This window comes from Stenella coeruleoalba, assembly GCF_951394435.1.
Source record: "Stenella coeruleoalba genome assembly, chromosome: 13".
Classification (NCBI taxonomy): Eukaryota; Metazoa; Chordata; class Mammalia; order Artiodactyla; family Delphinidae; genus Stenella; species Stenella coeruleoalba.
Genome location: NC_137159.1, coordinates 69,802,093 through 69,824,717, shown reverse-complemented (window position 1 = coordinate 69,824,717; position 22,625 = coordinate 69,802,093). Strand labels below are relative to the sequence as shown.

General features: G+C 40.3%; 1 protein-coding gene across 1 annotated transcript in view; it reads left to right on the top strand.

Annotated features, from left to right (window-relative positions):
* The window catches only part of SELENOI (selenoprotein I), a 44,388-nt gene that overhangs the window by 7,004 nt on the left and 14,759 nt on the right, over positions 1-22,625 (top strand). The window contains exons 2-6 of the mRNA XM_079941474.1: positions 11,152-11,220; positions 11,690-11,798; positions 13,955-14,029; positions 19,287-19,549; positions 20,480-20,588. Coding sequence (XP_079797600.1) covers positions 11,152-11,220; positions 11,690-11,798; positions 13,955-14,029; positions 19,287-19,549; positions 20,480-20,588 — 625 coding nt within the window. The remainder of the gene's footprint in view (positions 1-11,151; positions 11,221-11,689; positions 11,799-13,954; positions 14,030-19,286; positions 19,550-20,479; positions 20,589-22,625) is intronic.

Below are 22,625 nucleotides of genomic sequence, written 5' to 3'. Positions count from 1 at the left end.
CACAGGGCCCTTCTCTTGGACAGGACCATGGGGCAGACTTCTCTTGGAAGGTGTGGTTTTTGGACTTGGAATTAAAACAAAGAAAATTTCATGTTCTAGAGAAATATCATTTGTGGATGAAATGTCCCCCATTAGAGGACTGTTTCTGTAATGATTTCAAAGACTAGAACACTTTTCCTCCAGAGTCACAGGGGAAACATGAGAAATTCCTGACTTTTGATTTTCACTTGTTATGACTGCAGGCCGACTACGGTATAATGTGTGAATTATGGCATTAGCTAGATATGTTACAGTTGACTCAAGCATAACTTATCTTTAGTTGTGCCTTGGTCTCCTTGAGTAGATGTGGGAAACTGGCCTCTCTCACTTGTAAGTACATTAGTAAGGCTTGAAACGTATTTTAGTCGTCTTAGATATAGATTTACAAATGTCTCATAGAAAGAATTATTTTTTCAGTTGGCAGAGACAGGAATCTTTCAGAAGGAGTGAGAGAAAAATGGATGGGAAACTTCTGCAGAGTGAGAGAGAGAGATTGTTAGGTAGAAGGTTACTCCATTTCTAGGTGCTGTTTGGAAGAAACGAATTGGTTCTTAAACTACTTTCTGAAATATCAGTTCACTGCTGATGGCTTGCTTTTGTAACTGCTGTAATGCTTAAATGTCAAGAACTTCTCTGCTGAATAAGAATTTGCCTGGCGCATAAGGGAGAGAGGGGAAAGATGTTTCAGTCAGAATCTGACGGGAACCAACGCACAGAGCCTGGGCGGATCATGCTAAATTAGAGGCACAAGGAAGTGGAAGGTGTGTGAGGGACCAGACCGAGCCTAATGAGCTCAATGAGGGGAGGTTGCAATGGCAAGAGCAACGTCATTGTAAATACCCAATAGTGATAATGATAATGACGGCAAACATTTATATAGCACTTACTATATGCCAGGCGTTCTTTAAGTGCTTTACATATATTGTCTCATTTAATATTCACAAGTGCTTTGTGAGGTAGAGGTCCTATTATTTACCCCATTTTACTGAGACAGTGTTTAAGTAACATGCTCAAGGTCCCACAGCTGAGATTTGAACCCAGGCATTCTGTGTCCGGAGTCCATGTTCTTCATGCTGTGTTGCCTCTCAGTTCTAAGAACGGCGTATAAACTCTGCTTTGTAGTTACTGGGTGTTTTGTGCAAAGATATAAACATTAGAATAAAGACCTTCAGTGACGTGCTTAATTGGGTTTGTGTCTAATGTTTACAGATGGGGAAAATGTACAGTGAAAAAGGAAGAACTGACTGTGTTTTCTCTTCCCCCAGTTTTAAATTATTCGTAGGGACAAGTGAGCTTGTATTTGCTAGTCTTATATTTAGTTGACTATTAAGAACATTTCATTCACTATTAGGTCTAATTACGGTAAATGGCTTTTGATTAACTAATTAGCTTTGGGACTGATAATGAGTTAAATAGAACCCACATCCTAGCTTTGCAATCTTGAGCATAACTTAGTCTCTCTAACCAGGTTTCCTCATCTGTGAAATGGGGTAGTACCTGCCTCATAGGATCAAAATTGTCAAAATTGAATGAGTTAATATTTGTAAAGTGCCTGGCACTTAGTGCTGTGTTAGTGTTAAGTAAATAAAAAATAAAACTTGACATTTGTACTTCTCTGCTTGTGAACATTTAACTGTCATATAACATATACACACATACTCACACCCGAGGAGGTTATACCAAGAGAAAGGATGTTTCAGCAAAGGAAGAGTAAGTAAATTTTTTCAAATACCACTTTCCTATTTATGAATCTGCAGTACCTCCCACATATTTATCCTGTGTTTGATGTCGAGATTCCTCAGCAAGGATTTCAAGTCCCTTCACTAAATGACCCCTCCTTTTGTCTTATCTTCTCATCTCTTGTTAGTTTATTATATGTTGTTTAAGTCTAGCAAGCAAACATTTGTCATCAGGACATGCTTGTTCTTGTCTTACTGCTCTAGTTCTTCTCCAGTCGTCTCTCACCACCTTCTCTCCTCTGATTCGTTAGCAGATATAAATGACAGTATTCACGGAAATGGGATCTCATTGTCCACTGAGTCATGTCCTCTGTGGGTGTAGTTCTTAAAGTCTTGTATGGATTAAAAAGAACTTTAAGAAACTTGCAGTTTCTGTCTTAGGGTTAATATAATGCCCCCCCCCCCTTTTTTCATTTTCAGTTCGATTTGGTGTTTTTCTTTCTTGGTAGATTATTACTAGCACAGTGCCTTGCATTTAGTGAGTACCTGCTGAATTTTATTATACCTTGTCTCTTGCTCGCAGTGCAGTATTTGAAGTTGCCATCAGGAGGTTTAGGTGTTGACCACTAAGCTGATGGTGTGGCTTTTCCTTCAGCTGAGGAGTTTGCAGGAGTGTCATTCACATTTGTTTTCACCAGAGCAGTGGCCCTCAGACTGGAGGGTGCCTCAGAATCACCTGGGGCGTTTGTTACAAGACAGATTGCTGGGCCCTACCCGCAGGCTGTCTGATTCTGTGTATTTAGGGTGGGGCCCAAGAATTTGCACTCAGTTTGGCAACTACATTTTGAGACGCACCTCATCAGAGAAATATTCCATTATATTGAAGAGCAGTTAATAAAACCAAGAAACGAATGTAAACGAGTAAGAAGCTGTATTACCGTAATGTTCATATATTAACCCTCAAGCATCAGGTAGTCTTGATTTTGTGGATAGGAGCCTCAAGGTATCTCTTACTAGAAAAGAGGATGTTGCAGTGCTTTCAGTATTGGATATTAGTTTTCTGTCGCTGGATAACAAATTACCACAGACTTGGTGCATAAAACAACACACATTTATTGTCTCACAGTTTCTGTGAGTCAGGGCACCAGTTACCTGGCTCCTCTGCTTGAGGTCTCGCCAGCCTGCAGTGAAGGTGTCAGCTGGGCTGTGCTTCCATCTGGAGTTTGGGGTCCTCATCCAGGCTCATGTGGTTGTTGGCAGAATTCAGTTCTTTCCAGTTGTAGGGCTGAGGCTCTCGGCTCCTAGTAGTTGCCCACTTTTCTGGCCACATGGCCTTCACCATAGGCAGTTCATAACATTGCTGTTTGCTTCTTCAAGGTCAATGGGAGACTCTTCTCCAAACTGTTAAGATGGAGTCTTAGGTAATGAACTGTATCATGGAAGGGACATCTCATCACCTTTGCCCTATAATGTTCTCTCAATCAAGGCAGTGACATCGATCACCTTCACTATATTCTGTTCGCTAGAAGCAAGTTACAGGTTCCACCCTCAGGGGAACGACTGAACCATCAATAGGAGGGGATTGATTATAAAAGGGCTTGACTCACTGGGGATTACCTTAGGGTGTGTCCGCCACAAATTGGAAGACAGAAGAATTGGAGGATACTGTGTTAATAACAGTTTCAGTGGATCTGGGTGGCTCATGATTGTACTTGAGCCCGGAGCGGGTAGTCTGGATTAAAGCAAAGTGATCCATTTCGCAGAAATGTTCCAAGATGATTCATAAAGGATTTACAGTCTAGGCCTTCCTGCGTATTAGCTGTTAATCCCTGAATTTTATAGTTTCTTCATCTGTAAAATAGGGAGGAATAATCTACCTTATCTATTTTACAATATCAAATAAGAGAACAAAGGTAATTGTACTTTGGAAACTATAAAACATACACATGTAGACATGGTGTTATTAATAGGGGGAGAGTAAGAGCAGCTTCCCCTTGTGAAGTGAAAAGTTGCTGTAGACTAGTTCCCGGGGGAAAAGAGTTCCTCTCATCACTGAGGGAATCACTCTATACTGCCATTTAAGTAAACATGCAGAGTAGTTCATGCATTTATTCATTCATATGTGCAAACACTCAGATATGTTTACTGAACTCCTACTATGCGCCAGATGCAGAAAGGATCAGGTCGGGAAGCTTTCTCCATTCTCTTAACTGCTTCTTTAAGTACCAGTGCTCAGTGAGTCCCACATTTGTATGTGAAGGTAGCTCTTTTGACTGCCTTGATATTTGTTGCGTAAATAACAATTTTTAATAATTGGGATCTTTTGTTTTATGTTTTTTGCTTAAGTGACTGGCCCAGAGACTTGGAATGCCATTGCTAAAGAACTCTGCTCCAGGAGTGGTAGGGCACATGTTGGCCACAATGGATCCTGCCCCTGTAAAGACTTAAGCCTAAACATGATTGAGTCATGAGACCTGTCAGCAAGGGACTGACCTCCATACCATACCAATACCACACCAGACACTGAGCTTCACTGTGCAGGGGGAGAGAAGAGAGCTGACATTTCTTTTCTCTCCCCTGAGTTCTTAAGAAAGGTTGATAATGTGTTTCTTTCATTATGTCTGCAAAGTTGGTATAAGCAATAAGTAACTTCATACAGTGAACCCAGTTGTGAACTAAAATTGGTTCTTTGTGACTATCCTGCCTTTTATTCCTAAAAACATGGATGATTTGGAACTCAAGAATTTGGGGAATCATTTTAAAAAGTCAGAAACGTCATTTTGAGTCTGCTTACATCTGAAATGATTAACAATAAGTGCTGTTTATAAACTATTATTAGCTTGTACTCAATCCATACTTTATGGATTTCCAGGGTTAACTAAAATATGTTTCATAAGTGTAAAGTTTATATTTCAAATGGGTAAAGACAGGATTTGAATTAAAAATCATTTGATAGTTGGAGACTTATCCTCCTTATATTGATTAGAAGACAAAGCAAGGGAAACCTGCATCTGTTTATAGATGTTAGAGTATTACCATCTGTATTAGTATTAGATGGGATACTAGCCTCAGTCTAATTAATAAGTTGTCCAAAACTCTGTATTTAGTGCAAGGGTGTGTCAGTTCAGTCAGTTTTCTTATCAGTGTATAGAAAGGATTTAAAGTACATGTATAAGGGAAATACTTTTAGGTCCAACAAAGTGCTTCCATAGTTTTCCTTTTGTTAGAGCCAATTTCCTTCTTAAATTAAGAGGAGGCACATTTCTAATGCCCTTCTCAAAAATGGGCACTTTATAGCATATTTTGGCAGTAATTTAGAGTCATTGTACTGCTCCTGGCCTAACCCGTAATCGTCTCTTGCCTGGTATACTGTAACAGTCTCGTAACTATTTTGCACCTTTGCCCCCCTCCAGTCCATTTTCTACACTGTAAACAGTGGGATCCTTTAATAATATAAATCAGGATATGCACTGGGCTTATGATAAAATAAAACTCACTGTGGACCTTTGGGTGGTGTCTGCCCATGTCTCCAGTGTCATTTCATACCACTCTTCCTCGCTCACTCACTACGCTGTGGCTCCATTGGCCTCCCTCCACTCTGTGGTCCTTCCACATTTTGTTCTCTGCTTAGAAGGCATCTTGGCATGCACGCCCCCCTCCCAACACCTATAAACCACACACACACCACACACACACACACGCACACTGCCACACATATATTCTTTATTTTCTTTCTCCTTTTTAAGGTATAAATTATACACAAACGCACAGATCTTAAGTACACAATTCGATGAATTTTGTATGTGTATGTAACCACCACCATGATAAAGAATTATTTTTAGCACCTCGGAGGGCCCCCATTTAGTCCCTCTCACCAGACTGCTATTATGACCTCTTTTTGCCATAAATTAATTTTGTCCGATTTTGAACTTCATATAAATGGAATCTCCAGCAGCGTGTTCTCTTTAGGGTCTACCTTGTTTGACTCACTGTTCTGTCTCGTACATGCTTTACCTGTCTTCTCATCTTCTAGGACTCAGCTTAAGTGTCCCCTCCCCTGAAAAGCTTTCTCTGAGCACCCTGACTAGGCACATTCCCAGCCCCCTGGTCCTCTGATACAAACACCTTGTTTATTGCCTTCACAGTATTGATCACATCTTGTGATTACGACTTGTTTTCTTGCTTAGCATCTGTCTCACCCTAGACCGGACTTGGTGAACATAGGAAACTTTTTGGTCTTGTTCACCATTCTCTTTCTGGTGGCCTAGCACAGTGCCTGGCACAATCATAGGCACTCAGTCACAATTATTTGTTGACTTTACTGAATGAATGAATGAAGAATGAACTCTGCTTTATTTCCTGACTTGTACTGAAGTTACAAGTTGTAGTTACAAGTTGTAGAAAGTTGAAACTTTCTAATATTTGACAGAATATTATCTAAGATAATTCTGGATTTCACTAAGACTTTATGAAAATCTTTTCTCATGGGTGACATAGACTAATTGCCGTAGATGACAGTATGGAATTCTGTAGCCAAATAAAAATGACTAAATGTATTAATAGCAATCTTGAGGGGAATGTTTAGAAGTTCTACCTTGATCAGCATTTTTACAGAGACTTATGTGAAGGCATTGCTGCTAGCATGAGAGCTTTACATGCTGAGAGTTTGGGGGGCAGAGCTGGTACCTTGGATAACTGAGTCTGACCCTGAGGAGATCGGAGGAGATAGAAAGATGAGTGGACTCTAGCAAGATGAAATGTTAAAATGGTAAATATAGGGTCTTACACTTAGTTTCCAACAGTCAGCGTCATATTAACACAGAGAAAGGTGGCTTTGCAGTCTGTATGAGAAAGGCCTGAGGGGGTAAGGTGGCTGTGAAGGTGTGTGTAAGTCTGCAGTATGACTTTGTTGCCTCAGGAAATTAATACTGTGTTGAGCATCTGTTAGAGAACTAAGTTGTTGAGGAAGAAGACCTTAGTCATGTTCTCCTTTGTGCTCATGCACCGCTTGAAATATTCCTTTTGCCCTGGGTCACACTTTTGTTTTGGTTTAACAACAAAATGGATTGTCTGGAGCACTGGTTGTCAAACTGAAGCCCCCGGACACCTGTTTTGTGAATAAAGTTTTATTGGAACACAGCATGCCTCTTTGTTTTCTTATTTTCTGGGACTTCTTTCTGCTTCCGTGGCAGTTTTGGGTATTGTTACAGAGACCATTTGGCCTGCAAAGCCTAAAATATTTGCTCTCTGGCATTTTCCAGAAAAAGCTTTCCAACCTCTGGTCTAGAGAATTAGACCTAGATGATGAAGAGAGTGAAACTTTGGCAAGAGAGTAACAGCAAAAGGAACATGAGATTTTTTAACCAGGTGAAGAGAAGGTTTAGGTGTGACAGGCAGAGCCATCTTCAAACGTTTGAAGCATTATTGTTTGGAAAAAAATTGGACCCTTGTCTGCCTGGCTTTGTTAGGGAAATTGAAAACATGATAGGAAATATGGGGTGAGGGGAGGATTTTGTTAGCATATAGAAAAGTTGTTTTAACGTTGGATTGGGCTATTTCTAGAAGTAATGAGTTTTTTGGTAACCAGAGGCATTTAAAAAGAGGCCAGGGACTTCCCTGGCGGTCCAGTGGTTAGGATTCCACGCTTCCACTGCAGGGCACACTGGTTTGATCCCTGGTTGGGGAACTAAGATCCACATGCCGCACAGTGCAGCCAAAAATTAAAAAATAAATAAAGAGGCCAGGGACTTCCCTGGTGGCGCAGTGGTTAAGAATCCGCCTGCCAATGCAGGCAACATGGGTTCGAGCCGTGGTCCGGGAAGATCCCACATGCCGCAGAGCAACTAAGCCCATGCGCCGCAACTGCTGGCCTGCGCTCTAGAGCCCGCGAGCCACAACTACTGAAGCCCGTGTGCCACAACTACTGAGCCCACGTGCCTAGAGCCTGTGCTCCGCAACAAGAGAAGCCACCGCAATGAGAAGCCCGCGCACCACAACGAAGAGTAGTAGCCCCCACTCGCCGCAACTAGAGAAAGCCCCACGCATAGCAACGAAGACCCAACGCAGCCAAAAATAAATAAATAAAATAAATTAAAGAAAAAAATAAAGAGGCCAGTTGACTGTTTTACCTATTCACATAGGTGAGGGGCAGGCACGTGAGAACTAGGTATCTCCTGAACTCTTGTGGTTCTGAGATTCTGCCTTGGAATGATTCTCAAACTCAGGTTGTGGTTCTCAAGCCTTTCTCCAGGGCACTGGATTAGTCTGGCCCAACAGATTGTAGATCAAGCAAGTCCTGCAGGCCTTAAACAGGGGATTATTACCTTGTTCAGATATTCTGGTGTATACCAAAACATCATTCCGATAGAAAATAATATATTTAACAGGCATTAACTAAATTTAGTTTAGCTCCTTTAAAATTTTACTTATTTTTTCAGGCATGTGGAAGGTGTGACTCATTCTTCTTTCCTCCTATTGATTCACAAGACAGTTTCAAGTTTCTTTGTTTATACCAAGTGATATGTGACCTTGAAAAATACTCAGGTGTGTAAGGCTAGAGCACAGAGTGCTCTTTAGGTTTACTGTTTGCTACCTTTTGTAATCTCATATTAGATTTCCTTGTTATACTTGAGCTTATCTGCTATTATTATTAAAGGTAAAAAATGCAGTTAGGCAGACTGACCTATTTGTATTGAGTTCTATAATCTTTTCATACTTCTACTGGTCTCCTGAAATAGAAATTTAGAGTTAAACTTCAGAATTTGGGGACTTCCCTGGTGGCACAGGGGTTAAGAATCGCCTGCCAATTCAGGGGACACAGGTTCGATCCCTGGTCCAGGAAGATCCCACATGCCATGGAGCAGCTAAGCCCATGCACCACAACTACTAAGCCTGTGCTTTAGAGCCTGCAAGCCACAACTACTGAAGCCCACGCGCCTAGAGCCTGTGCTTTGCAACAAGAGAAGCCACCACAATGAGAAGCCTGTGCACCACAACGAAGAGTAGCCCCAGCTTGCCGCAACTACAGAAAGCCCGCGTGCAGCAACGAAGACCCAACACAGCCAAAAAAAAAGAAAAAAAAGGTGAAATGTTATAATAGCGGAAATAAAGAGATTTAAAAGAGAGAAAAAACTTCAGAATTTAAAAAGAGGAGCTTTTCAAAATAAAATACCATGAGTAAATGACCTTCTTTTAGACGTAAATTCAAATTATGGAAAGCTGGTGAATGAGAGTCATTCAGCAAACATTTGAATTAAGAGCCTTGTACTTTGTACATCGTATTAACTATTCGTGTGATGTCAAATTGTTTTCTTCTGATTTGGACTTCTTACAACTTTTGTACTTTGCAGTAGATGGTGGACTTGAAATTTGTGGTTTTCCAGTTTATCTGACCTGCTGGCTACGTCATGTGGGTCTGGGTTCGGACTTTGGTGAAATGGAGGAGGCCGTGGCCCTCCCGCCTTGTCACTGGCAACTTTTCAGGGTTCATATTGGTTGCATGGCCTCAGGTCTGAAAACTTAAATTCAGGCAGTCCTATCAGCTGGGGACTCCTTCATTCTACAGAGGTTCAGGTGTCATGGTATCTGTTATGTGGAAAAGCTTTGCAGGCTGTAGAGAACCATGCACGTAGAAGTTGGTTTTAGCGAGAACAGTAATACTTAAGGAGGCTCCAGCTGCGAGTCTGGGTGCAGCTGCAGAGCTTCTCTGGCCAGTGTTCTCCTTCACCATTTTCTTTCCACTGTCTGTCTCAGATCTTTTGTCCAGGATATCGCATTTCATCAGAATGAGTTGGAGAAATGGCGGCACTCAGCCATGGATTCTGTTGAGTAAACATTTGACTTACTAGCTAACTCTCTTTGCTAGTAGTATTTTAAATTATTTCTATTTATTTACTTTTTTGCTCCATCACACTTTTAAATCTTGAAACACTGATGAGAAATATTTCCTGCATATCCATAAAACATTCAGGAAGAAATATTGATGTTTAATTATGATTTTTTAAAAAATCAGTTGCTCAGATGCTTACTACTTATTTTTTGGGTTGGCCTTCACGGAAAAACCCGAACGAACTTTTTGGCCAACCCAATATATTCATACTAAACAAATACAAAGCACAGTTGAAACTTTTTTCAGGCATTTGACTAGTATGACATCTTTTAAATGAGAGCTTGTTGAATTAGGTAGTATTCCCACTCCCTGAGGGTGAGAATTAAGTTGTCCCTTACCTATTTTGTATTCCTTCTTCCCCACACCTAGTGGGTGCTTCCTACATGCCAGGCACTCCGGTGTGTATGTGTTTGTATGTGTGTGTTTGTGTCTCTGATGAATAAGTCATCAACATGACTCTTAAAGTATTACATAATTACATACAGATATTTTGTTAAAATTTTCTTTGAAGTTTTACTAAATAGCTCAACAGTTGGGGAATACATTTGAACACCCTAACCTGTTGTTTTCTTCCTTTGCTTATTTAAGCAATCCATTTTCCAGCTGTAAAGGGATCTGTCATTCCTTTGATGCTCAAAACACACTAATGGTACCTAATGCTTATATAGCACTAACTGTGGGCTAGGTACTGCTCTAAGCACTTCCTATATGTTATCAGTTTATCTAATCCTTATGGCAATCCTTTGAGGTAAAGGCTGTGATCCTCATTGTACAGGTGCAGCAACTAAGACAGAGAGGTTAAGTAACTTACCCAAGGTTGTACCATTAATAAGTGCATTAATAATGGTGTCAAGGGTAAAACAGCTAGATTCCCGTTAGTTGAGAGGGATGAAGGAGGTTGAGAAAGTCAGTGTGTGAATGCACACAGTGTGCTCATTATCCTGCAAATAGGTGAGCACTTGAAAGCAATATAAAATTTTCTGCTGCAACGTTGTTATATTATAAATATTATACAAAGATGTGCTTGGCCATCTTTACCCCATTCATACTGCTTCTCCAGTTCCGTTATTTAGAAGAGGACATTGTATAACTAGATATATTCTCTAGATTTTTTTTTACTATTATTTTCTTTTTAAAAAAATTTATATATTTTTGGCTGTGTTGGGTCTTCGTTGCTGCACGTGGGCTTTCTCTAGTTGCAGTGAGCGGGGGCTACTCTTTGTCGCGGTGCGCGGGCTTCTCACTGCTGTGGCTTCTCTTGTTGTGGAGCACAGGCTCTAGGTGCGCAGGCTTCAGTAGTTGGCGTGCACGGGTTCTAGAACGCAGGCTCAGTAGTTGTGGCGCACGGGCTTAGTTGCTCCGCGGCATGTGGGATCTTCCTGGACCAGGGATCGAACCCGTGTCGCCTGCATTGGCAGGCGGATTCTTAACCACTGCACCACCAGGGAAGTCCCTGTACTATTATTTTCATTTGAGAAATATTGATCTAAATACTTGCTGGTATGCAAGGATTAACTCTGAATATTTTTTTTCATTTCTTAACAGTACAGTGCTGTGGATACCAATCCGCTCTCTCTGTATGTCATGCATCCATTTTGGAACACTGTAGTGAAGGTAAGATGATTAATAAGCATGTACTTAGGTTTTAGTAAGTTTTAAATATTTTAAACTACTTTATGGAGTATTACAGACCAACTGTCAGTTCAGTAAGACGTTTAGAGAAACTGCCTGTCCCATCCTCCTTTCCTTTAGTCACATACCTTTTGATTTATCTCATCATTGAAGTATAAGCTTATACTCTAGATCTATCATATTTATAAAATGCTTCTTAAATTTTTCTAAAATAAATATAATGTTATGATTATAAAAGTTTGTTGATTATAGAATTATTTAAAATATAGAAAATAGACTTATTTCTATTAACTGATTACGGTTTATAATTTGATATATATATATATAATTCCTGTATATACGGTCTTTCAAATTTATAGTTTTTGTTTTGACACATTTGCATGTTGTGGTAGGTAGTGGACAGAGAGGTTTCTCTACTTTAATTATTCTGTAATTCTTTTGAAACAAACAGGTCTTTCCTACTTGGCTGGCTCCAAACCTGATCACCTTTTCCGGCTTTCTGCTGGTTGTGTGCAATTTTCTGCTTATGGCATACTTTGATCCTGACTTTTATGCTTCCGGTAAGATTATTACTTTAATATAAAATCTCAAATGTCTAAATAGCACAAAATGAGATATGGTTATTTTCTAATTCTATTAAGATGCTTGCATTTCTGAAAAGTTTTGAATATTAGAAGGGTTGTAAAATGTTAGAATTGGGTGTAAAGGCTAAGTTGTGTTTTTACAATCTGTTATGTCTGTTTCTAATAAGTTCTAGAAACCAATTTGGCTATTGAATTTAGATATGCTGTCTAAAAAGCAATGAGGTTTTTGTAAATAAAGAGTAATGGGATTTATAAGAAGATGGAAAAGTAGGACTCTGAAGTTTTGCCTGAAAATGAGAATAAGCAAGGCCCAGCATACCTACCAGTTCCAGAAATATCCCTTCCCCTTTTCTAGGTATGGAATAAAAATCCCCCTTTTCTAAAGGCAATGTGGTCTCTCTTTCCTCTGCTCAGCACTTGTACGTACCTTTAATAACTCCCAGTTTCTTCTGAAAATGGTTGTTAGACCTTAGATATTTATTGACAGAAGTCTGGGCCCTTACTGAGGACGGGAGGCAAAATGCACCTTTGGAGGCAGTTTTCAGCTTATTCCCAACGTCTTCCTTCAGACCCACTGCTATCTTACTTCCTCCCACACCCCAGCTTCTGCCCCGGCTGGACAAGAGAATCTGGAGCACATCTGGGATGATGGGGGATATGTGGGGAACAGTTTATTCTTATTGCTCAACTGGTGGATGGAGTTGAGAGGAACAGAAAGATGGAGGTAGATGAGTATTTTTTGTATTCTAAGTTAGAAGATATTTTCCAATAAGAATACTTATAAATGATGTAGTCAGGAGTTTTAGTACTATAATTCCGGGGTCCCCAACCCCTGGGCCGCGGACCGGTACCGGTCCTCGGCCTGTTAGCCACCGGGCTGCACGGCAGGAGGTGAGCAAGGGTCGGGCAAGCGAAGCTTCATCTGCCGCTCGCCCTCGCTTGCATTAACCACCTGAAACACCAGCACCGCCCCCCCTCCCCCATCCATGGAAAGATTGTCTTCCATGAAACCGGTCCCTGGTGCCAAAAAGGTTGGGGACCGCTGCTACAATTCATCTGTGTTGTGGGTTCAGCAGACGTTTGTGCACTGACCTAGAGAAATTAACAATCACTGACAACATTGTTTTTGTAGGAGAATTTGGAGTTTCAAACACTTAATGACTTTTCATATTATAGGAATTATGAATAGTGAAACTCTGCCTATGCCTGACTTTATCAACTGAAAATTTTAGGCATAGCTTCTGTATATGTAATAGAATGGTAATTCAAGATCATTACCATTACCATGCTTAAATTTCATTAAGCATGGTTTTGATATTGTGGGGTTTTTTTAAATTGTATTTTAATCCTCAGAACAGCCTCAAAAGTTTATCTTTGAAACTAGAAATAGTATTTTCTCTGACTAAATAAGACTATTTACTTAGTTACTAAGAGAACTAAAAATACGTAAATATATGTATTTCTCCAAGTCATACAACTTGAAGGGCCAGATTAACCATCTAGTCCCAGTATATTTGGGAAGTGGAAGACAGGAAGGTTAAATGGTATATTCAGGGCCACACTGCTCGTTGGTCACAGAGCCAGGACTAGAACCCAGAGCTGAATCTCACTTGTTTTATCTTGGTGGGGGGGAAGTGAGGTCCAGACATTTCAGAACGATTTTGTTGCCAGAATCATCCAGTTGAGCTAATTTACCTAGACACAAATCAAAAGGTCTTTTGTTCAGCTAATTAATAATTTAGTGAGAGAGTATAGGTTGAAAGCTTAATACATGTTTGTAGTATAATCATAAACAACAAGGATCAGATTAAACACAAGCATTTTTTGAATTCCAAAAACATTATTTTTCATTCTAGGCACATAAGTAATTTTCAAGTGAAGATAGTCAGTCTTGAGTTATGATTAAAGCTCAAAATAAATGCCTATTGTTTATGAGGGGTTGGGCAGTTACTTTTGTTTTGTCAGAGTTTGCTGATACATTCTAATATTTACCTAGTTCTGCATTCGAAATATATTGTAAAGTACTTCAGCTTCTGTTTAATAAATAGAAACGTTTCTCATTGGCAGTATGGGCTATGGTAAGAACAGTTGTACTTAGACTGTGTTAAAATCTGAGTTGCTTTCCTTTACAGCACCAGGTCACAAGCATGTACCTGACTGGGTCTGGATTGTAGTGGGCATCCTCAACTTCGTAGCCTACACTCTAGGTAAGAAATTGGCAAATAGTCAGTGGCTGGTGAAACTGTCAGCAAGGATAGCCACCGCACGTTTTCTCCTGTGCTTAATTCATTTTAACTAGGGTTTATTAATATCCTGTTCAATTTGATAAATACGTTCTTGAGTTTCTCTGTGAAAAATATTGTCATTTGCTGGGAATTCAAAGAATAAGATAGGAGTTGGCAAACTACCACTTGTACGCCAAATCTGGCCTGTTGTCTGTTTTTTTGCTTTTTTTTTTTTTTTGCGTTACGCGGGCCTCTCACTGTTGTGGCCTCTCCTGTTGCGGAGCACAGGCTCCAGACGCGCAGGCCCAGCAGCCATGGCTCACGGGCCCAGCCGCTCCGCGGCACATGGGATCCTCCCGGACCGGGGCACGAACCCGTGTCCCCTGCATCGGCAGGCGGACTCTCAACCACTGCGCCACCAGGGAAGCGCCTGTTGTCTGTTTTTGTAAGTGAAGTTTTACTGGAACACAGCTATGCTCATTCCTTTACGTGTCTGTGGCTGCTTTCCTGCAGCAGAGACATAGTTGAGTAGTTGTAACAGAGGCCATTTGGCCCACAGTGCCTAAAATATTTACTGTTTGGCCCTTTACAAGAAATATTTCCCAACCCTGGAATAAGACATCATTTTTGCCATGAGTTTGGAAAGCAGTACTGACATATCAAATAACTGCAGAATACTGAGAGAGATGCTGTAATAGAGCATAGTGGGAGAACAAATATAGAAGTGATCAATTCTCATTTGGTGGAGGGGGCGTGGTCAGGGAAGGCCACTGAGCCAGGCTACACCATGTATTCTGCCAAGGGTGCGTTTCGTTGGGATCATCTGTGTGACTTGTCCTGCATTCTCTTTTTCTTCCCTGCTTTATTTTTCTCCATAGCACTTAAAACCATATGACCCCCTTGTATGTTGTCTGCTCTAAAATGTAAGTTCCTTGAGGGTGGGTACTTTATCTTGCTCGCTGTGTACCCAGTGTTATAAGAACAGTGCCACCTCCATAGGAGGTACTCAGTATGTGGTTTTTTAAATGAATGTGAAGTAGCAGACCCTGACTTAAAGTTGCTTAGGTCTCTTCAGATAAAAATGACTTGTATTCACAAAACCAGGGTAATTTGGTACAGGATTAAATGCTGATGTGGTGGATGACCAGAGCTGCAAGAGTTTGGGGAAGGAAGAGAATGAAATCAAGAAGAATTAGGCAAAAACTTAGTTAAAAGATCTACATTTAGACAGAGGCTTTTGTGCATTTGTTATTAAAGATGAGTTGGTTTTAATGGGACTTCCCTGGAGGTCCAGTGGTTGAGACTCCGCACTTCCACTGCAGCGGGCACGGGAACTAAGATGCCACATGCTGTGCGGTGTGGCCAAAAAAAACAAAATTTTTTTTTGCAATAGGATTTGGTTGCCAAGGACTGCAAGAGGAATAGGGAAAAGGAGAGGCCTGTGTGCTCTGGCTTTTAACAGCATGTCATAAGAGTCTTTTTTTTTTTTTTTTTTTTTTTATTTATTGGCTGTGTTGGTCTTTGTTGCGGTGCGTGGGCTTCTCACTGAGGTGGCTTCTCTTTTTTTTTTTTGCGGTACACGGGCCTCTCACTGTTGTGGCCTCTCCCGTTGCGGAGCACAGGCTCCGGCTGCGCAGGCTCAGCGGCCATGGCTCGTGGGCCCAGCCACTCCGCGGCATGTGGGATCTTCCCGGACTGGAGCACGAACCCGTGTCCCCTGCATCGGCAGGCGGACTCTCAACCACTGCGCCATCAGGGAAGCCCCTCTTTTTTTTAAAAATTAATTTATTTTTTAAATCTTTGGCTGCATTGGGTCTTTGTTGCTGCGCGCAGGGCTTTCTCTAGTTGGGGCGAGCGGGGGCTCCTCTACGTTGTGGTGCACGGGCTTCTCATAGCGGTGGCTTCTCTTGTTGCAGAGCACAGCCCCTAAGCACGTGGGCTTCAGCACTTATGGCATATGGGCTCATTAGTTGAGGCACACGGGCTTAGTTGCTCCACGGCATGTGGGATCCTCCGGGACCAGGGCTCGAACCTGTGTCCCCTGCACTGGCAGGCGGATTCCTAACCACTGCACCACCAGGGAAGTCCCGAGGTGGCTTCTCTTGTTGCAGAGCACAGGCTCTAGGTGTGCGGGCTTCAGTAGTTGCGGCACGCAGGCTCAGTCGTTGTGGCTCATGGGCTCAGTAGTTGTGGCACATGGGCTTAGTTGCTCCGCGGCATGTGGGATCCTCGCGAACCAGGGCTCAAACCCGTGTCCCCTGCATTGGCAGGCGGATTCTTAACCACTGTACCACCAGGGAAGTCCCCGTAAGAGTCTTTTGAAGTACTGTACCATCTACCTGTTTCAGGTCTCCACAATTCTGGCAAAAATCCTGATCTAACATGAACTGTTTGTTGCAAAACCTGCCTTGAAGCAACAATTTATAGCCTTCATTTATGCTACTAGTGTGACTATCCTTATGCTTTGCTGCAGAAATATCAGTGTGTTTGATCACAGGGTGCTGCTGTAGGTTCTGCTGGTGGCTTTTTCATAATATATAGGTTATGCGCTGAATTGCCTTTCTTATGAAAAAACATTGTGAGACTTATCTAGACCCCAGACTTATGGGGCTAGAACGGGTTCAGTGAGAAGACGTACAAAACCTAATTAATATGTAGTTCATGAATATAATATTTGTAATAACTGCACAGAAGTTGCACCGAGAATAGGAAATTAAGTCAGCAAATAATAAGAAAAGACTTTTAGGATATATTTTAACTACTTGGAGGCAGAAAAGTTCCCAATCCTATCTAACAGAGATCTAGTGTTTGGGCCAGAGTTTGAGATTCATCCTTTCATATATTCCTTCAACAACATTTTTAAAGGCCCTCTTTGCCACAAACTGAGCTAGGCACTGGGGATAACACTGTGGTGAGCAAGATAAACACAGTAATGATAAGGAATTTTTAATTCCTTGAATCTGAGTCTTTACAATTAGTCTAATTCTGATGCACTTAGTTAACAAAACTGTTTCTTTGGAGGAGGAATTTTTATAATTCAGACTCTTCTTCCTTTTTAACTAGGTTGTACGATTCTCTCTTCCTCCCCCCCGCCCCCCCCCCCCCCGCTCCTCTGTTTTCGCCCCTGTGTGAAGGTGTGCCCCTGTGTGAAGGTGTTCCAGCGTGCTTTCTCTTTCTCTTTCTCCTTCCTTATTCCCTTGGTAATCCTGATCCTTAACACTATTGAGTTGACTCCCGTGTTAGTATCTAGCCCTTATCTACCTTCTGAGTTGCTAGTAAGTATCCTTAGGTTGAGTTGTTCGACATTACCATATGGATGTCCTGCTAACACTTCAATTTCAGCATCTAAAACTGTACTCAGATCTTTTCTATCAGTCTTGCTCCTTCAGATTTTCTTATTTCTGTTAATACTACCACTCTCTTAGTTACACAGACGGGAGATTTTGGAGATGGTCTTCTTGTCCTTCGGCCTTACCTCTCCTCTTTTGTTGCACTGTCATTTTTATTTTCTTAATATCTCGCCTTCCTCCAGCTTTTTATGCCCACTGCATTCCATCTCAATTTAGGCCTACTAAGTAGGGTTCCTCTCCCAGCCTGTCCTTCCCACCAATATCAAGTGGGTCTTCCTGAAGCACTGCATTGCTTTTCTCTTTGTAATCCTCTACTCAGATAATTGTAGTAGCTCCTCAGACTCTCTGATACCTTTAAACTGGCTCAGACCTTCCTTCTAGCCTCTTTAGACTGCCATCTTCACATACTAGTTTCTGGTCAAATTAAAGTACTTGGCATTCTCTGCACACACATGTGCTTTTCCATCTCGGTGTTTTTGCCGATAGCACTCCTCCTCTTGAAATGACACACTCCTTTATCTCCTATCTACCGAAATCCAACTCATTCTTTATGTCCCCACTCAGATTTCATCTTGTCTGAAAAGCCAGTCTAGCTTATCTTAGCCTGAAGAGAACTCGTCCCTTTTCTGTACTCTTCTCTGGTTTGTGATACATCATATCTGTAACTGTCATGTTTTGTCTCCGTTCTCAATTGTAAACTCTTTGAGGGCACAAACTTAGTTTATTCTAAGATTTTTTATAGTCTGCAGAGCATCAAGAATAGTGCTTCGCAGGGAACTCTACTCAATACCCTGTAATGACCTATATGGGAAAAGAATCTAAGAAAGAGTGGACATATGTACATGTGTAACTGATTCACTTTGCTATACAGCAGACTAACACAACATTGTAAATCAACTATACCCCAATAAAAATTAATTTAAAAAATAGTGCATTTTACAGTTTCAATAAATTTTTTTTGAATTTTATTTTATTTATTTATACAGCAGGTTCTTATTAATTATCCATTTTATACATATTAGTGTATATCTGTCAAACCCAATCTCCCAATTTATTCAATAAGTTCAATTTATTCAATAAATTTATTCTTATTTTCTTTCCTTTTTTTTTTTTTTTGCGGTACGCAGGCCTCTCACTGTTGTGGCCTCTTTCGTTGCGGACCACAGGCTCCGGCCATGCAGGCTCAGCGGCCATGGCTCACGGGCCCAGCCGCTCCGCGGCATGTGGGATCTTCCCAGACTGGGGCACGAACCCGTGTCCCCTGCATCGGCAGGTGGACTCTCAACCACTGCGCCACCAGGGAAGCCCAATAAATTTATTCTTATATTTACTCAACACCTACTGTGTTGCAAAGCCTTTTTGGAAAGCACTTAAAATTATGGAGGTGGTCAATCTGTAAAGAAGTAACTGTGATATCAAACAAGATGAAACAGGTGTTATGACTGAAGTAACAGAGTGTTTTTGGATCTTAGAGCAAGGAATGGTTAGATAAATTATAATGAACAACTATTGAATATTCTCTGGAGGGTTAAGAATTTGCGGCTAGTGGAACAACTCAGTTAGTTGTTATGCAGATTTGGAAGAATTCAGAGTCCAACTAGAATGCTTCTTCCTTAGATCTAAAATAGACACCATTCAATGTGATTTAACATTTTAATTTTTAGATTAAGCTTTGAGAAATTACAGGTTTTATTTCTGAAGTCTTTGCATTGTAGGAATTAAAGGTTGGATTTTTACAGTACTGTCTGATAGTTATAATTTAGTTAATGAACGTTCCTATGATATGCTCGTCTGTTTTGTTTTGTTTCTCTCCATTTTATTAAAGAAGACTTTCTCCAGACTGGTGCAGTTGTTGACCTATTCCTGTGGTAATGTGTTTTTTGTTGCAGATGGTGTGGATGGAAAGCAAGCCCGTAGAACCAATTCCAGTACCCCGTTAGGGGAGCTTTTTGACCATGGCCTGGATAGTTGGTCATGTGTTTACTTTGTTGTAACTGTGTATTCCATTTTTGGACGAGGATCATCGGGTGTCAGTGTTTTTGTTCTTTATCTCCTGCTATGGGTAGTTTTATTTTCTTTCATCCTGTCCCACTGGGAAAAGTATAACACAGGGATTCTTTTCCTGCCATGGGGATATGACGTTAGCCAGGTGGTAAGTATGGGTTCTTCCTTAAATTTTCAACATTGCCATGAATTTTGGGGAAAGTTTTTGTTATTCCTTCTTTATTGACCTTTTGCTTTTCTGGTTAGAACTGATGGGTGCTTTGACATTTTTTTCCTTTTTATTTTATATTATTTTTACTTATTTATGGAAAATTTCCAATATGTACAAAAGTAGAGAGAATAGTACAGTGAACCCTTATGTGCCTGTTACTTAGCTTGAGCAGTTAACACTTGGCCAGTCTAGTTTCACATGTACTCTTCCTCACCCTCCTTCCAATTATTTTAAAGGAAAATCCTGGCATTATGTGATAAATATTTTACTATATATCTCTAAGTGGTAAGAGTTCTTTTTAAAAAACATAATTACAATGCCATTATTACACCAAAAAATGAACGGTTTCTTAAAAGACATTCATTAAAACTGTTGATTTTATAAAGAAAGGCGCTTATAATTAAATTGTTGGCTTTTTGTCTTCATTGCCAACTTTTCAGTGAGTAGAGAGATTTGTTTTCCTCTTACTTTATAGACTTGCTATTAACTCTCCCTGCTTTAGAATCCCAGCTTTTTGTGTTGCCGTTTTGCCCGTCTACACCTAAGGCTCCAGTAAAGAATCAGAAGTTGGAGTGTGTTTGAAGAAAATGATTGGGTGGGCAAATTGGAACAACGTGTGGCTAAATCAATTTACGAGGTGCCTTATGAGGCCAGTTGTTTGCATTGTCTAGAAGTTAGTTATTTTATGGTGTTGTTGGCTGAAAAAACTATTTTTAAAGGCAAGACTTGCCACCATATCAAATTTAAGCATACTTCTGGCTTTTACTAAAGCTGTTTGCTAGACTAATGCTGCATAAAGCGTTATTGACTCCCTGATCTTTCCAGCTGTTAATGCTCTGTATATTTTTGTCTGCATTTTCCTTCCAGACTATTTCCTTTGTCTACATAGTGACTGCGATTGTGGGAGTTGAGGCCTGGTATGAACCTTTCCTGTTTAATTTCTTATATAGAGACCTATTCACTGCAATGATCATTGGTAAGAAGCTCCATGTTGAAGCCTGTTGTAACATCGCTTTGTTATCAAAGCCAGTGTTTGATTATAACCAGCAGCACTTTCCCGCCTGCCCTCACGCCCTGCAGCAAAAGCAGAACCCCGCAACCCTGTAGGGTTTCAGCCAAACCCTTAAGGAAAATAAGGTTGCTTTGTTTTGCTTTGTTTTGTTTTTGTTCGGCACCAAGTTATTTCTAATCAGAAGGCAATACCGAAATAGATCACACAAACCCTGTAAACTATTCAAATTAATCTAGACTGTACTGGAGGATCCACATTTAGTTGGACGTTCGGTGTTGATTTCAGTACTTATCTCAAAATTGAAGATTGTTAGTTTGAGGAAATAGAATGACGAAACACAGAGTTTACTTTATAATACATCCACTCCAAAAATTGAGCTTCTGTTCCTCTCAGATACCCTTTTTCTTAAGCCTTTGAATGCTACGTAAAGGTTTTGATCATGGTAATGTTTCCTTTTTGATTTTAGCCAAAGGGGATATGTACAGGATGATTGAGTGGAGGGAGAGTGATTTTATGGAGAGAGGCAGAGAGGAAGAGGAATCTGGGTTGTTATTTGGGGCGCCAGGAGTGACACTAAGACCTTTGTAGAGTAAAAGAAAAAAACTTGTTGGCTGTTGCTCTGTTCTCTTATCTAAAAATTAATCTTCCCTCCGTCTGTCTGTGAACCTTGGTTACAGAATGGGAATCGAAGGCTTAGAAACAGCTGAGAAGATGGTGCATTAAGCACTGGCTTTCAGAAAAGGAGTAGTTGGGGGATTTTCTGTGGCTCTGGACTGCAGATATTTTAGGAACCCTGCTGTAATCTAACAAATGTTCATTTTTGGGTGCCTCTGTAAACTGATTTCTTTACCTTGAAAAGGCGAGCTATTTTTCATCTCCAGCTGTCGTTCATGAGTGAATCTTTTGATGTATGCAGCTTGTCCTGTGGCGGGTGTGCTGCATTTTACATTTAAATATTTATTTAAAGATAAAATGGAATCTCCGACATAGGAGATATATTTTTGAATGTTAAGTGGGTACTTTAATAGGCATATAAGTTTCTTTGTAATTTATAATTTTTGGCAGCAATACTTATTAGGTAATGGTACTTCCTATTGCATCACATTAGGGGGCACATGATAGCTGGTTGTCTTTCTGTCTGTGGTATCAGTAATGACTAGAGGGATGAGGTATTGTACATCTGTTCCATCTCTTCCCAAGTTCTGCCTCAACTCTTCACCTAGTGGTACTAACAGTGGCTGATGAGCATTGCTTAGGAATCCATTCATTCAGTGGATAGCCAGGGGAATAAAGTTTGTTTTTTGATAAAGTACCTCATAAATTCATACTGATAATTCCAAATCATATTTGATGATACAGATCTTTTACTTAACCTAGTTGATCTTATATTTGTATGTCCTTTAAACTCTGACAAAAGTCTTTGCTTTCAACGACACAAAATAATTATACATTTGTGTTATTCCATAAAATACCCACAACAGTCTGAGAATGTAGTTCCAAAATCAGTGACATATGATTACTGGAAATTGTTGAAGATTTTGGTTTTTTGCAGTTCCATTTGCCCTATGGTTTATCCCACTAGAGAATGCCCAGTCAGGTTATTATAGTCTAAAGTCCCCATTCTGTGGTTATGCCACCATCTGTGGATATGTACATTTAAGTTAGTTTCATTTTACTTTTGATATTTATGGATTACTTTTTCTTTTAAAATTTATTTTTCCAAAAAAAAATTTATTTTTCCTTTATAATTGTGTAACGTAGTCACATGATTACAAAGTCAAATCTATATATAAAGCAAGACATATTCAAAGAAGTCTAGTCTCTATCACTACCCTAGCCTTTTCCTCCCTCATAGTTAACTATTCTTAGTTTTAAATTTTTTGGTTTATCTTTTCATTGTTTCTTTCTTAATATAAGTAAGTGTGTGTGTGTGGGGTTATCACCCCCTTTCATAGATAAATGGTAGCATACCATACATATCTTACTACACGTGCTTCTTTT